The sequence below is a fragment of the Hemiscyllium ocellatum genome, chromosome 3 (genome assembly GCF_020745735.1).
Source record: "Hemiscyllium ocellatum isolate sHemOce1 chromosome 3, sHemOce1.pat.X.cur, whole genome shotgun sequence".
Lineage (NCBI taxonomy): Eukaryota > Metazoa > Chordata > Chondrichthyes > Orectolobiformes > Hemiscylliidae > Hemiscyllium > Hemiscyllium ocellatum.
In genome coordinates, this window is record NC_083403.1 from 122,946,714 (window position 1) to 122,960,166 (window position 13,453).

At 40.1% G+C, this 13,453-nt stretch overlaps 1 protein-coding gene across 3 annotated transcripts in view; it reads left to right on the plus strand.

Moving 5' to 3' along the window:
- Positions 1-13,453, plus strand: part of LOC132807673 (doublecortin domain-containing protein 2) — a 122,104-nt gene that overhangs the window by 13,360 nt on the left and 95,291 nt on the right. For all 3 annotated transcript variants that reach the window (XM_060821717.1, XM_060821721.1, XM_060821720.1), the window contains exons 2-4: positions 148-437; positions 6,396-6,444; positions 10,599-10,675. In XM_060821717.1, coding sequence (XP_060677700.1) covers positions 148-437; positions 6,396-6,444; positions 10,599-10,675 — 416 coding nt within the window. The remainder of the gene's footprint in view (positions 1-147; positions 438-6,395; positions 6,445-10,598; positions 10,676-13,453) is intronic.

The following is a 13,453-nucleotide window of genomic DNA, read 5'->3' on the forward strand; positions in this document are numbered from 1 at the left end:
GATTGGCTCCATGTTCCATGCAACTTGACTTTGCCACCTTATGAAGAAGTCAGAATCTTGATGGTCCACACTAAACTCAGCAACTGTGAATGAAAGTAACTGTGGATCTTTCCAGCATCATTGTTATGATTGTTGTTATTATTAAAGGGCATGGCCACTTCATCAAGAGGAGCTCCTCTTCAGCTACCGGCAGCTAAGAGTGTGATAGTTTACCGAAATGGGGATCCGTTCTTCACTGGCAGAAGGTTTCTCATCAACAAACAAGTTTCCACCTTTGACACTTTCCTTAACCAAGTCACCAAGGGCATCAACGCACCCTTTGGGGCTGTCAGAAACATCTACACCCCTAAGGAGGGACACAAAGTCTTTGATCTGGATGATCTGGAGAATGGAGGCAGCTATGTCGCAGCAGGAGTGGAAAAGTTTAAAACCCTGGAGTGAGTACTATATTGTAACATTTAAACTGTGGCGAGCAAGATATGTAGACAAGCTTAGTTGGTATTGCATACATTTGAAAGCTGTAATTGTACTAGATCATTGTGTTTTATAAATTTATTATTTGTAAGAATATTGAACAGTTCCTGTGCATTATTTTAACCTATTTCTTGTCTTTTTTGATGCAATAACATATTATTTGCTAATATGCTTCCACATACTATACAACATTTTTCCCTGTATTTTGTAACAGGATACACATGAAAATAAATAATCAAATTATTAAATCAAATCAAATATAGAAAAAAAACAAATATATACCATATATAATTAAGAACTTTGTAATATGCCTATATACAAACATATTGATATATTCGGTTGAGTATGTATGTGAGGTAACTTGTAGCTGCAAACATCTCAAAATTTGTAATTTTGATTTTAGCAACCAATACCACTCCAACATTACCAGGATTTTTCAGAGACAGCAGATGTAAATAGCAACATACATTTAAATTCTAATCTCGGTCTCCCCAAAGGAATAGCATGTGTCACACTTTAGAATGGTGATTGGAACTTATCCATTTCGTTCTTGACGTGTTCCTATCCATATGGATTTTACTGCCACTGATGCAGTTTGTGGTGAAATCACTACCTCATATCACCTTTAACATATTGTCTAGCTAACACCAATTGTTACAGTTAACCTGAGAATGCAACTTTAAAAAAAAAGTTTTGTGATTTACCCATGATAGAAGTGAAACTATCATGGTAATCGAACAGATGAAAGACTCAACAAGCAACTAAGGTATTTTTCAATGTGTAATTTCAGTTACATCACACTGTAAACTTTTGCTATAAATTCTGTGTCTTGCAATTGTGTCCTCCACAACCACCTGGTGAAGGAACGGTGCTTTGAAAACTAGTGCTTCCAATCAAACCTGTTGGACTATAACCTGGTGTTGTGTGATTTTAAACTTTGTACACCCCAGTCCAACACCGGCATCTCCAAATCATATCAGCCTATACCTGATCAGTTTTTAAATGCTGGGAGACAAGCACAATTTGAGATGTGCGATAAGTGTCAATGAACCTCACATCCCAAGGAGAAATTCAATAAATCTCACCTCCAGTAATGAGAACTTGAATTCTCGATGCGTTTCTCCTAAAGTAACAGGCAAAATACAAATAAAGCATTTTTGTGTTTTAATATCAATTCTTTTTTATTTAATTTCATTTAACCTATGAATGGAAATGATTTGGAAGTTTTTAATATATTTATTGACTTGAGTTTGTAAAAACATAATTATGGCAGAGAATTGTTTGCAACTGGTTGTGAATAGATCCATTTGTATTTTCTAAGTTTGATACCTACACTAGAACGGCTTCGGGCAAATCATAATATGTATGTATGTGCTTCGAAATCAGGAATTCTCACTCCTGGCCAAAATGAAATGCATGGATCTCAATCTGATTGAAAGTGTGTGAAGGTTTACAAGTAAAAGGTCAGGGAAGAGCCAATAGAAGATTTTACAAGGCTTTGTAAGCTCAACGTGGAATCTAGACAAAAAGCAGTACGCTTTGAGGTTAATTATGTTGGAATAAGAAATTTGTTTCAAACTGCCAATGAGATGGAAAGCTGTGATTAACTTGGTTTGATGGAAATGTTTTCCATTGCTTTCAAAACTATAGGGAGCTTAGAGTCCAAGTGCTAACACACTCTGAGAAGAAAGGCAAACAAAGTGACAGTATATGGTACTTCAGACAATTGAAACATCTAAAATTGAAATGAGTCAGCTGGCAACACAACCCATTGACTAAGCGTTATGGCAAACTCCAGTCAGACAGTAAATGCTGAAATGTCTGGGAAGGCACCAGCTAAAGGTGAATATCTTATCCCATGACTTTATAAAGAAGAATCCTCAACAACCAGAATTGATATTGCACCAAACAAGGGGAAATCTTCAAGTTACATAATGGAGGAATTGCACAATGTAGTTTCACCAATATTTCAGTTGTTGAGGGTGAATAAGAGAGAAGGAGAAAGTGAGGACTGCAGATGCTGAAGATCAGAGTCAAAAAATGTGGAGCTGAAAAAACATAACCAGTCAGGCAGCACCCGCGGAGCAGAAGAGTAGATGTTTCGAACATAATTTCTTCATCAGGAATGCGGGGGGGATGGTGCAGGGGGATGGGTGGGGAGTGTGCCCAAGGGGGCTGAGAGATAAATCAGAGGAGGTTGGAGATGGGGGGAATGTAGCTGGGAATGTGATAGGTAGATGAAGTTGAGGGTGATAGTGATAGGTCGGAGCGGAGGGTGGAGCAGGTAGGTGGGAAGAAAGATGGACAGGTAGGACAGTTCAAGAGGATGATGCCAAGTTGAAGGGTTGGATCTAGGATAAGGTGGATGGAGGGGAGATGAGGAAACTGGCGAAATCAACATTGATCTTGTGTGGTTGGAGGGTCTCAAGGCAGAAGATGCGGTGTTCTTCCTCCAGGTGTTGGGTGGCTAGAGTTTGGAGGTGGAAGAGACCCAGGACTTGCATGTCCTTGGCGGAGTGGGAGGGGGAGTTGAAGTGTTTGGCCACAGGGCAGTGGGGTTGTTTAGTGCGTGTGTCCCAGAGATGTTCTCTGAAACGTTCTGCAAGTTGGTGTCCTGTCTCCCCAATGGAAAGGAGACTACATCTTGAGCAACAGACACAATAGATGAACGCGTTTGGAGGTGTAGGAAAATCTCTGTTGGATGTAGAAGATCCTTTGGGGCCTTGGATGGTGGTGAAGGGGGAGGTGTGGGCACAGGTTTTGCACCTCTTGTGGTGGCAAGGGAAGATGCCGGGATTGGAGGGTGGGTTGGTGGGGTGGGGGTGAGGATTCGTGGAGTGAACAGCCTTTGCAGAACTCAGATAGGGGTGGAACTCATCAGCAAGTTGATGCAATAAGTCTGTCTACTTCAGCATAGACATTCAGGTGAACTGAGAACAAAAATCCACTATTCACATTGAAGACCACTAAGAAGAAGCCAAAAAGGTTCAAAGATTCAAGGTACCACCATAAAATAATGAGTCTGCTAAGGCAGTAATGATGTCCCCCATTGAAAAGTAAAAGTGATTAAAGGCCAGAAGTAATCATATCTCAGACTGTCAAAAAGACATTCTATAACAAATATCATTCTTCAACATTTGAAGAGAACACTTTTAGGGAGAACAGTGAAACCTCGAGATTGCCTGAATTTGTAAAGTCAAAGACTTGGTTGATAGTGAGAGCACGACTTGATCCAACTGTATCAACAAATACATAACAATGATAGTTACTATAGAAATAATGTTTGGGTGGACGATAGAATCATAGACATATGCAGCACAGTAAAAGGTAAAAAATAAAATGAAGAACTGAAGATGCTGAAGATTCTGAAACAAAATTGAAATTGCAGGTGTGGCAGCAACTGTGGAGAGAAAACATAGTTAATATTTTGAGTCCAGGGACCTTTCTTCAGAACTGATAGCAGCTAAGAAAAGGTAAAATTGATGCTTTTGACAGGCAGTGGCGGAAAGGAGTGAGTGGTTAGGTGAAGATACAGCCTAGAGAGAAGAAAGAAAGTTAGGCAGATAAAGGGTTTGCTGATAGTAAGTCAGTAAAGAAGAAACGCTGATAATTGGGACTATGAGTAAGTAAAATGGACTGGTTGTTGCCGAAAGCAGCCCATGTCATGACAGAAATAAAAAAAATTTTAAAAAACTGTGGTTGCTGGAAATCAGAAACAAAAATAACAATTGCTAGAAGAGCTCAACAGGTCTGGCTGCATTTGTCAGGAGAGAAAGCACAGTTAACATTTTTGGTCCAGTTTCCCTTCTTCAGAACTATGACAGGGCCTGAGTGTTGGCGTGGGTAAAGGACACAGTGGGAACCATTCAAATTCTAAAAGTATTGAACTTGATATTGGGTCCTGAAGGCTGCTGGGTCACCAAGTGGAAGATGAGATGCAGTTCTTGCAGCTTGCACTGCATCGCTGTAGCAAGCCTGAGAGAGAGAGATATCAGCCGGGGCATGGTGGTATTTTGTAGTGGTTGGCAGCAGGAAGTTCAGAGTCATTTTTATAGACAGAACGTAGGTGTTCGACAAAATGGTCTGTGTTTCATCTCCCCAGTAAAAGGCCCTTTGGCTCCTTGTGTCTGCACTGGTTAAAAAAAAAATCTAACTATTATAATGTATATGGGGGAGAAAAGGTTAATACATAATTATTTGCGATAAGCACCGCCACTGTGTGATGACATGAGGACATAGTGGGAGACTAAATTGGGATATTGAAGCACACGGACATAAGGCAAAGTCCTCCCGACAGTCTTTGTTGTAATGTAGAACTATTCTTATAACTAATAAAGAGTTGCAGAGATGCAATTAGCTTCATCTTGTTTACTCTACAACACTGTTCTTGTTAGAACAGAAGATGATACGTTCACACACATAGAGACCACTTAATTAGTCCATACACTCTGATCATATGGATGGAAGCACCAATGACAATGATAAGCACTCAGAGTTATGCAACATGGAAACATAACCTTTGGTCCAACTCGTCCATGCCGACCAGATATCCTAAATTAATCTAGTCCCATTTGCCAGCACTTGGCCCATATCCCTCTAAATCCTTCCTATTCATATACCCATCCAAATAACTTTTAATATTGCCATTGTACCAGCCTCTACCATTCCCCTGGCAGCTCATTCCATACACCTGCCAGCGTCTGCGTGAAAAAGTTACCCTTTCAGCATCTTTTAAATCTTTCCCCTCTCACCTTAAACCTACGCCCTCCAGTTTTGAACCCCCCCACCCAAGGGAAAAGACCGTGTCTATTCACCCTCCCAATGCCCCTCAATATTTTATAAACCTCTATAAGGTCACCCCTCAGCCTCTGACACTCCAAGCAAACAGCCCCAGCCTATTCAGCCTCTCCCTATAGCTCAAACCCTCCAATCTTGGCAACATCCTTGTAAATCTTCTTTGAACCCTCCAAATTTCACAACATCCTTCCGATAGGAGGGAGACCTATCAGACGATATGGTTGTGCTCTCACTAGGGAGAAAAAGCTGTTGGTGGTTAATCTGAGGGTAGCGTGCCTCAAGCGAGCTGAGAGGTTCAGAGGAGAGTCTTTCATGGTAATCTCAGCCGGTGGGAGAATTGAACTCACGCTATTGGCATTGCCCTATATTGCAAATTAGCCAACTGAGCTAACCGCCTCCACTTAACTCCATCAGTTCAATTTCTATGAAGGTTGGAGCCCTGCTAAAATAAACTATCATTTTCTCTTTGCAAAGACCCAAAGCTGTGAGGCTGGTTGTTTGCTTGAAGAGTGATAAATGTGACTTCTGACAAGAGATTTAAGCGAAACATATTGCCTTGTATTAGTTGACAAATTAGAATATATTAGTGCGCTTGTGTCAGGTAGAATTTTTTGAAAATAAATCATGGAGTTGACCCGGTTACATGAATATAAACAGCAAAGTACAGAAAAAAAGCATAAATCAAAGTAATTCAGAAAAAGAAATAATTTCAATTACATGTTGAGCAACAAAAAATGCTACAAAAATCCAAGTAAGTAGTTTTGACAATAAAATATATAATTGTAAAGATTATATTTGTATAATTGTAAAAATGAATACCGAACTGCTGATGGTTACAGGAGAAAGTAAGGACTGCAGATGCTGGAGATCAGAGCTGAAAATGTGTTGCTGGAAAAGCCCAGCAGCAGGTCAGGCAGCATCCAAGGTGCAGGAGAATCGACGTTTTGGACATGTTTCCTGAAGCAGGGCTCATGCCCGAAATGTCGATTCTCCTGCTCCTTGGATGCTGCCTAACCTGCTGCGCTTTTCCAGCAACACATTTTCAGTGCTTCAGATGGTTACAAACTTGGTTAAATGTGTCATGCTGTTGAATCTTACAGAATACCACTTTTTTTTTCTCTCAGTTACTTGCAAATCACGACAAAGAAGCCACAAAAAAAGACAAATGAAATGGTGAGTTTCTGCAGATGCAGTCTTTACCTGTTACAATGTATTCTACTTTGGAATTACTTTCACTGTCGTATGTTGGGACAATAGCTGCTGTTCTGAACACAACAAATTCCCACAAAAAACAAGTTGATAATAAACACTTCATCTAATTCAATGCTCAAGGATAAATATTGTCTGAGTAAATGTGCAGAACTCCCTTGCTCTTCAAAATAAAGCTAAATAAGCTTGACAAGTAATTCTGAAGGTTGATGTAGTGTCCGTTTAATGTCTAATTACAATGTTGCACCGCTGACAGTGTAGCATTCCCATACTGTTCTCAAAGAACAAAGAACAGTACAGCACTGGAACAAACCTATCAGTCTACCAAGATTGTACACTGACACGATGTCTTTCTAAACTAAAAACCTTTTCCTTTGCGTAATCCGTAATGCTCACTTTCCTGCCAATTCGTATATCTGTCAAGATACCTTTTAAGTGTTGCTACGGTATCCATCTGCACTACCTCTTTTGACAGCCCACTCCAGGCACCTACCACCATCTGTCTAAAAAACTTGCCTCTCACACCCCCTTTAAACTTATCCCTTTTTACCTTAAACTTATATCCCCTAATAAGTGATGTTTCTACCCTGGGAAAAAAGACTCCAATTATCCATTCTTTTTATAATTTTGTAAACATTCTATCAAATCTCCCTCCTCATCCTTCAACATTCAAGTGAAAACAAACCAAGTTTGCCCAATCTTTCCTCATAACTAAATCCTCCCAAAGCCAGAGAATATTCTGGCAAACATGTATCCTCTCCAAAGCCTCCACTTTCTTCTGGAAGTGTAACAATCAGAACTGTACACAATATTCTAAATGTGGTCTAACTGAAATTCTATACAGCTGCAACATGACGTTGATTTTCTTACTCGTTGCCCTGACCAATGAAGGCAAGCATGCTAAATGCCTTCTTGACCACGTTATCCACATGTGTTGCTACTTTCAGAGAACTGTGGCCTAGATCAATCTATATATTGATGTTGCTAAAGGTTCTGCCATTTACTGTATACTTCCCCCCTCCATTAAATCTTCCAAAGTGCATCACCTCATATTTATCGAGATTAGACACCAACTGTCAATTCCCTGTCCAACTCTTCAGCTTACCTATCTCCAGCTGTAGTTTGCTATATCCTCTGACAATCCTCCCCACTACCCACAGCTCCCTCAATCATTGTGTCATTCGTAAACTTACTAATCAGACCACTGACATTTTCATCCAAATCACGTATATATGTTACAAACCTGAGGATCCCAGCACTGGTTACTATAGGACCCCAGTCGTCACAGATCTCCAGTCAGTGGGGTTCCGCAGGAATTAGTGCTGGGACAGACCTTCCACCACTACTCTCTATCTTCTATGTCTAAGCCAATTCTGTATTCATCTTGCCAACTCACCATGGATCCCATGTGACTTCACCTTTTGTATCAGCCTGCCATTAGTGATCTTCTCAAAGGCCATGCTAAATATAGACAGTATCTACCGACCTGACCTCATCAATCATCTTTGTCACTTCTTCAAAAATCTCTAACAAGTTTGTGAGTTTTTTTTTCCTCCTTTTAAGTTTTTGTGCTATTTTAAGAAAACTCCAGCACCATCAGTAACAGCAGTAACATCTACACCTTAGTACTTGGGAATATAACATTATAAGGCTTCCTTTACAAAGTTTTTTTTTGTATGTTCTGACCATATTCATTTATAATCAACAAATTAGATTGTCTAGAGGTGGATGGTTGTTTAGATTCAATTTCCATCACTCTTTTAAAGTTTAGACTATTATTCATTTTAAGGCAACACTTCAGTCCAGATGGGTGAGCTGTGCTTAACAGCATAATGATAATGTTAAAATTGCTGAATGACAAAACTGAAAAGTCATTATGGTGTGATTTTAGTTATCTCCCTAAATGGAGAATAAAAGCAAAAATATCAAATACTGCAATCTCATATATGTGTTATCACTCTTGTTAAGTGAATTAATTTAAGATAATTCATTCTGTTTCAGCTTGTTATACGCTATTTCTTTCTGTAAATGGAAACATTAATAATTGTGCTTCCCTGTTATCTCATTGAATCACTTTCATACTTGGAAAATGTATTGCCTACAATGTAATTATTAAGTGGTGTGGCTAGAGAATCACAGACAGAACTGGGCAAATCTCTTCAGTGACTACTTTTGAAAGTGAACACATTTTGCTGTAAATGCTGATTCTCTTCACATCTATTTTGCACAGGAATTTTACTAAGACACTTCATCTGTTCTTTGATATTAGTAATCGCTGATAGTTTAATTCCATTCAAAGAAAAATTCCATTCAGTCAAAGAAAAGCTATGGGTTAAAATTGCAACTGGCTTTAGAGAGAAATTCCAGAATTGGAGCAAGTATGTCTGTAGGCACCACTTTTGAAGGTGAAGGCATTTTTGCGAAGAAAACCAGAACAAATTGAGTAAAGGCCATTTTTGCCACTCCAATGCGATGTTACCACACACAAAAAAATCCCTGTCCTTCCCTTTCTGCATTCCATAGAGCTGTTCCCTCCATCAGGTCCTGGTCCACTTAGTTGTGAACTGTATGTTAACATAGATACCTTAGTCATTAATTGTTGCATCATCTTGTTTAGCATATGATACAATGTACTGCCATGTTCTAAGTACTAAATTCTAAATTCAGTGGGAAAGGTTCTGAGTGCAGATAAACTTGATGCATAATAGCATACAATATTTACATCAATATAAACATCAGGTACAGAGGTTGAGTCTGACATAGTCACCTAGTCACTTATGAGGTAAAAACAATGACTGCAGATGCTGGAAACCGGATTCTGGATCAGTGATGCTGGAAGAGCACAGCAGTTCAGGCAGCATCCAACGAGCAGTGAAATCGATGTTTCGGGCAAAAGCCCTTCATCAGGAATAAAGGCAGTGAGCTAGAAGCATGGAGAGATAAGCTAGAGGAAGGTGGGGGTGGAGAGAGAGTAGCATAGAGTACAATGGGTGGGTGGGGAGGAGATGAAGGTGATAGGTCAGGGAGGAGAGGGTGGAGTGGATAGATGGAAAAGGAGCTAGGCAGGTCGGACAAGTCCGGATAAGTCATGGGGACAGTGCTGAACTGGAAGTTTGAAACTAGGATGAGGTGGGTGAAGGGGAAATGAGGAAACTGTTGAAGTCCACATTGATGCCCTGGGGTTGAAGTGTTCCGAGGCGGAAGATGAGGCGTTCTTCCTCCAGGCGTCTGGTGGTGAGGGAGCGGCGGTGCTTATGACAACTTTTCCATTTCTATGGCACCTTCCTGTATAAATGTAAGAGATGAAATTCCTGCCCTTTCATGTCCTTCCCTTACAGTCCTAGGCTTCAGACATTCCTTCTAAATGAATCAACAACTCAATTGTACTTCCCCCAGTTTAATAGATGGTATTCATGGTTCCTGTATGCTGGGGAGACCAGCTGATTCGGTGACCACTTCTGTGTAACACTCTAGCTCTGACCACAAGCATAACCCTGAGCTGCCAATTTTAATGATCCACCTTGCTTCCATGCTGACCTATGGTAAGCTAATAAACTTAACGACAGAAAATATTGTCAGTCTCTGCATGTCAGGACATCATTTGCCTTAGTTTTGATACCACACGACTATTTTCTAGATTAGAGTGGTACTGGAAATGCACAGCAGTTCAGGCAGCATCTGAGGAGCAGGAAAATCGACGTTTCGGGCAAGAGCCCTTCATCAGCTTTTGCCCAAAACGCCGATTTTCCTGCTCCTCGGATGCTGCCTGAACTGCTGTGCTTTTCCAGCACCACTCTAATCTAGAATCTGGTTTCCAGCATCTGCAGAAATTGTTTTTACCTACCACATGACTATTGCTGACATAAGCGTTGCTTTGTAAGAGGCTTTTTAAGGAAGGCTAAAGGTTTCCTGAATATCCTGTATTTTGTGTGATTAAAATGTATATATTCTCTTTCACTGGGACTAATTTATAATTTTCTTGTATTTGCATTGTTTTGGGGGCATTGGAATAAATTTGCATGAAATTATGTTAACTCCTTGTCCTTTACAATAGTTAACATATTGGATCAGATGAAGGACACCGTAAAATGCATTAACCTTCTGCTTTATCTTTCTAGATTCGACCAGTTGTTCACAGCCGAATTCTTGTTTCTGCGCGATGGAGAAAATACAACTATGAACCATGTACCATCAAGTCAGTATTCATTTTTGCTTGGAATATTTACCCTTTTTTACACAAGGTCATGGGTTCTTGGTGAGGCACATATACATTAGGTACAGCCAGATTTTTTCTTGTCAATTTACAGAATTGATGTACAATTGTTGGAGTGCTTTTCTGAGAAAGGAACTTTGTTCCTGTTCTTTTTCAAAATGTTGGTCCTTTCATCAAAAGGAGAGGTGACAGATGTGGTGTGGAGCATCTTAGACCTGGAAATACAGCTCTGTTGTTAATACTCAGCAGTGTGAATTCATGGATATTTTAATGATGCTAGATCAAAGAAAATTGGCAGCTGTGTTTTACTGAAACAAGTGATTTTCTGTTTATAAAGCTGCTTAATGGATCCAGTTTATTTTAATTCATGTTTTGCCTGCATTTTATTTTGTTTGATGGATTTAAAAACAAATGCAGATGGATGTGTGTATATCCCCCCCAGATATAAACTGAATTAATTATGAAATGTAAATTAACATAGATACCTTAGTCATTAATTGTTATGACAGATGATACAGCATGCTCCTATTTTCTAAGTACAAAATTCTGAAGTCAGTGGGAAAAGTTCTGAATGCAGATAAACTTGATGCAAAGAAATGTACAATATTCACTGAAACATCAGATATAGAGGTTGAGTCTGACGTAGGGTGACAGAGTAAACCCCACTAACCACGCACCTCCCCACCCCCTCTCCGGCCTATCACCCTCACCTTAACCTCCTTCCATCTATCGCATTCCCAACGCCCCTCCCCCAAGTCCCTCCTCCCTACCTTATATCTCAGCCTGCTTGGCACACCTTCCTCATTCCTGAAGAAGGGCTTATGCCTGAAACGTCGATTCTCTTGCTCCTTGGATGCTGCCTGACCTGCTGCGCTTTTCCAGCAACACATTTTTCAGCTCCGATCTCCAGCATCTGCAGTCCTCACTCTCTCCTATACTGGATCAATTGCCTGCTATATGTCTCTCAACTTTCCAAATGAAAATCTGGAGAGGTGGGGGCTGATCTGATGTCAGTCCTTTTGCACTATTATGCAAAGACAGAACTACCCCCTGCAAAGTGACTTGAACACAGAAGGCTCAAACATCATGACACAGAAATTCTTTATTCCACTGGCATCAGGCCATGATGAACAATAGAGGAATTGAGGACAAACAAAGAACTATTTACATTATTTATGTGGAATGAAGCTTGTAGCTTACATTGGGCTGAGGAATCCTTCATTCGTCTGCTCTCCCTTCCGTTCAAAGAGGAGATAACACAGGGAAAAGCCCATGGATGAATGTGGGGGTTGTTATAAATATAAATCAACTCTGGAAAGTACTCAGGCCACTTTGTTTCAGGAGGCAAGGTGTGCCGATGGTCATCTACGCAGATCCCCTCCCATCATGGGTTAAGTCCACTCCTCCACCGCTGGTATATTCTCACTGCCAGGGAGTAAAACCTTTTATGTTAATAATGTGTCTCAGGGGACAGTATTTTTGCCAAGAAAAGTTAAAACTTCTCTGGTTTGCCTTTCAAGTTAAACTGCAAGCAGCAAGAGGGTCCTCAAACTTTGAACTGGAGATGAGATGGATTTGGAACGGCTGTCACATTGCTCCAAAAGTATTTGTAGGTAGTCCCCAAACATCCTGGCAGTGATGGGTGGGATCCGGTGGTATTTGACATTCACCTTTGGTCACAATCCTGTGGCTTACCAAATCATAATACCTACCGAGCCATAACACCGCCCAAGCACTTAATCTCACGTTCTTGATTTGCCGATATATGATTTTGGAGGGACTATATTAAGCATATTGATGCAATGTTTAAATGATATATTAAAGCAATTGAGGATCCATACTGAACTTGACAACTGATGGCAAAGCACTTGACCAATAGGAAATGAAGTATGTGTCAGTTAAACAAGCCAGATTCTGGAGTTCTTCCAATTAATATTGAAGTCTAGTTTTTGGCTCTATTGATTAGGTTCTACACTTTTTAATCATCCTCTTTATATCAGCTTTTAAGCTGAAGTCTGCACACTTTGTTGAGGCACATTTTTTTGAGCACTAACCAGCTACAGTACAAGTTTCACCTTACGAATTCAACTTTAGTCATTAAATTAGGTGAACGAAATCAATTTGTGAAGGTCTCAATTACGTTAGGCAGTTTGCTTGTTCACTGATGTCAATACCTGAAATCCCACAAATACAGGTCAAACTATTTTATTCCGGATTATGTCGGAAGGAAAACCTGTCTTCACCAATTCCAGTTCATTACGGACGCAATGACTGAGCAATACCATCTGCTATGGGTTTATAATAATAGCATTGTGGATTTGGACAGTTCTTGATACTGATCACTATTAGTGTTTTTTGCTTGTTAAGGTATTACTAGGATTCATGGTGGAGGATAATAATACAGCAAGCCTTTTTCTGCATGTGTGACCAGTAGTTAATAAGCTGAGCACTTGTACAGGGCTATCATCCAACACATTCTTAGCGCTTTTGTGACAGGATCCTTGCAGATCACTTAGGGGCTTATGTCTGAGGAGACATTTTGCAGCTCTTGCTGGTCTAAAGCAAACAATAGATGAAGCATTTTCCAGGCGATCCACAATTTTTATTTTCCCAATGGAAAGAAGACAATTGGCGAGGAAACATAACGTCAACCATCTGGCAGATTTTGCACGAATGCAGGACATTTCTAGATAGAACCCATTTGGGCACCAGAGCTTCACAGATCAAGTAAAATGTGCACACTGAAAGGAAGCTGTATCA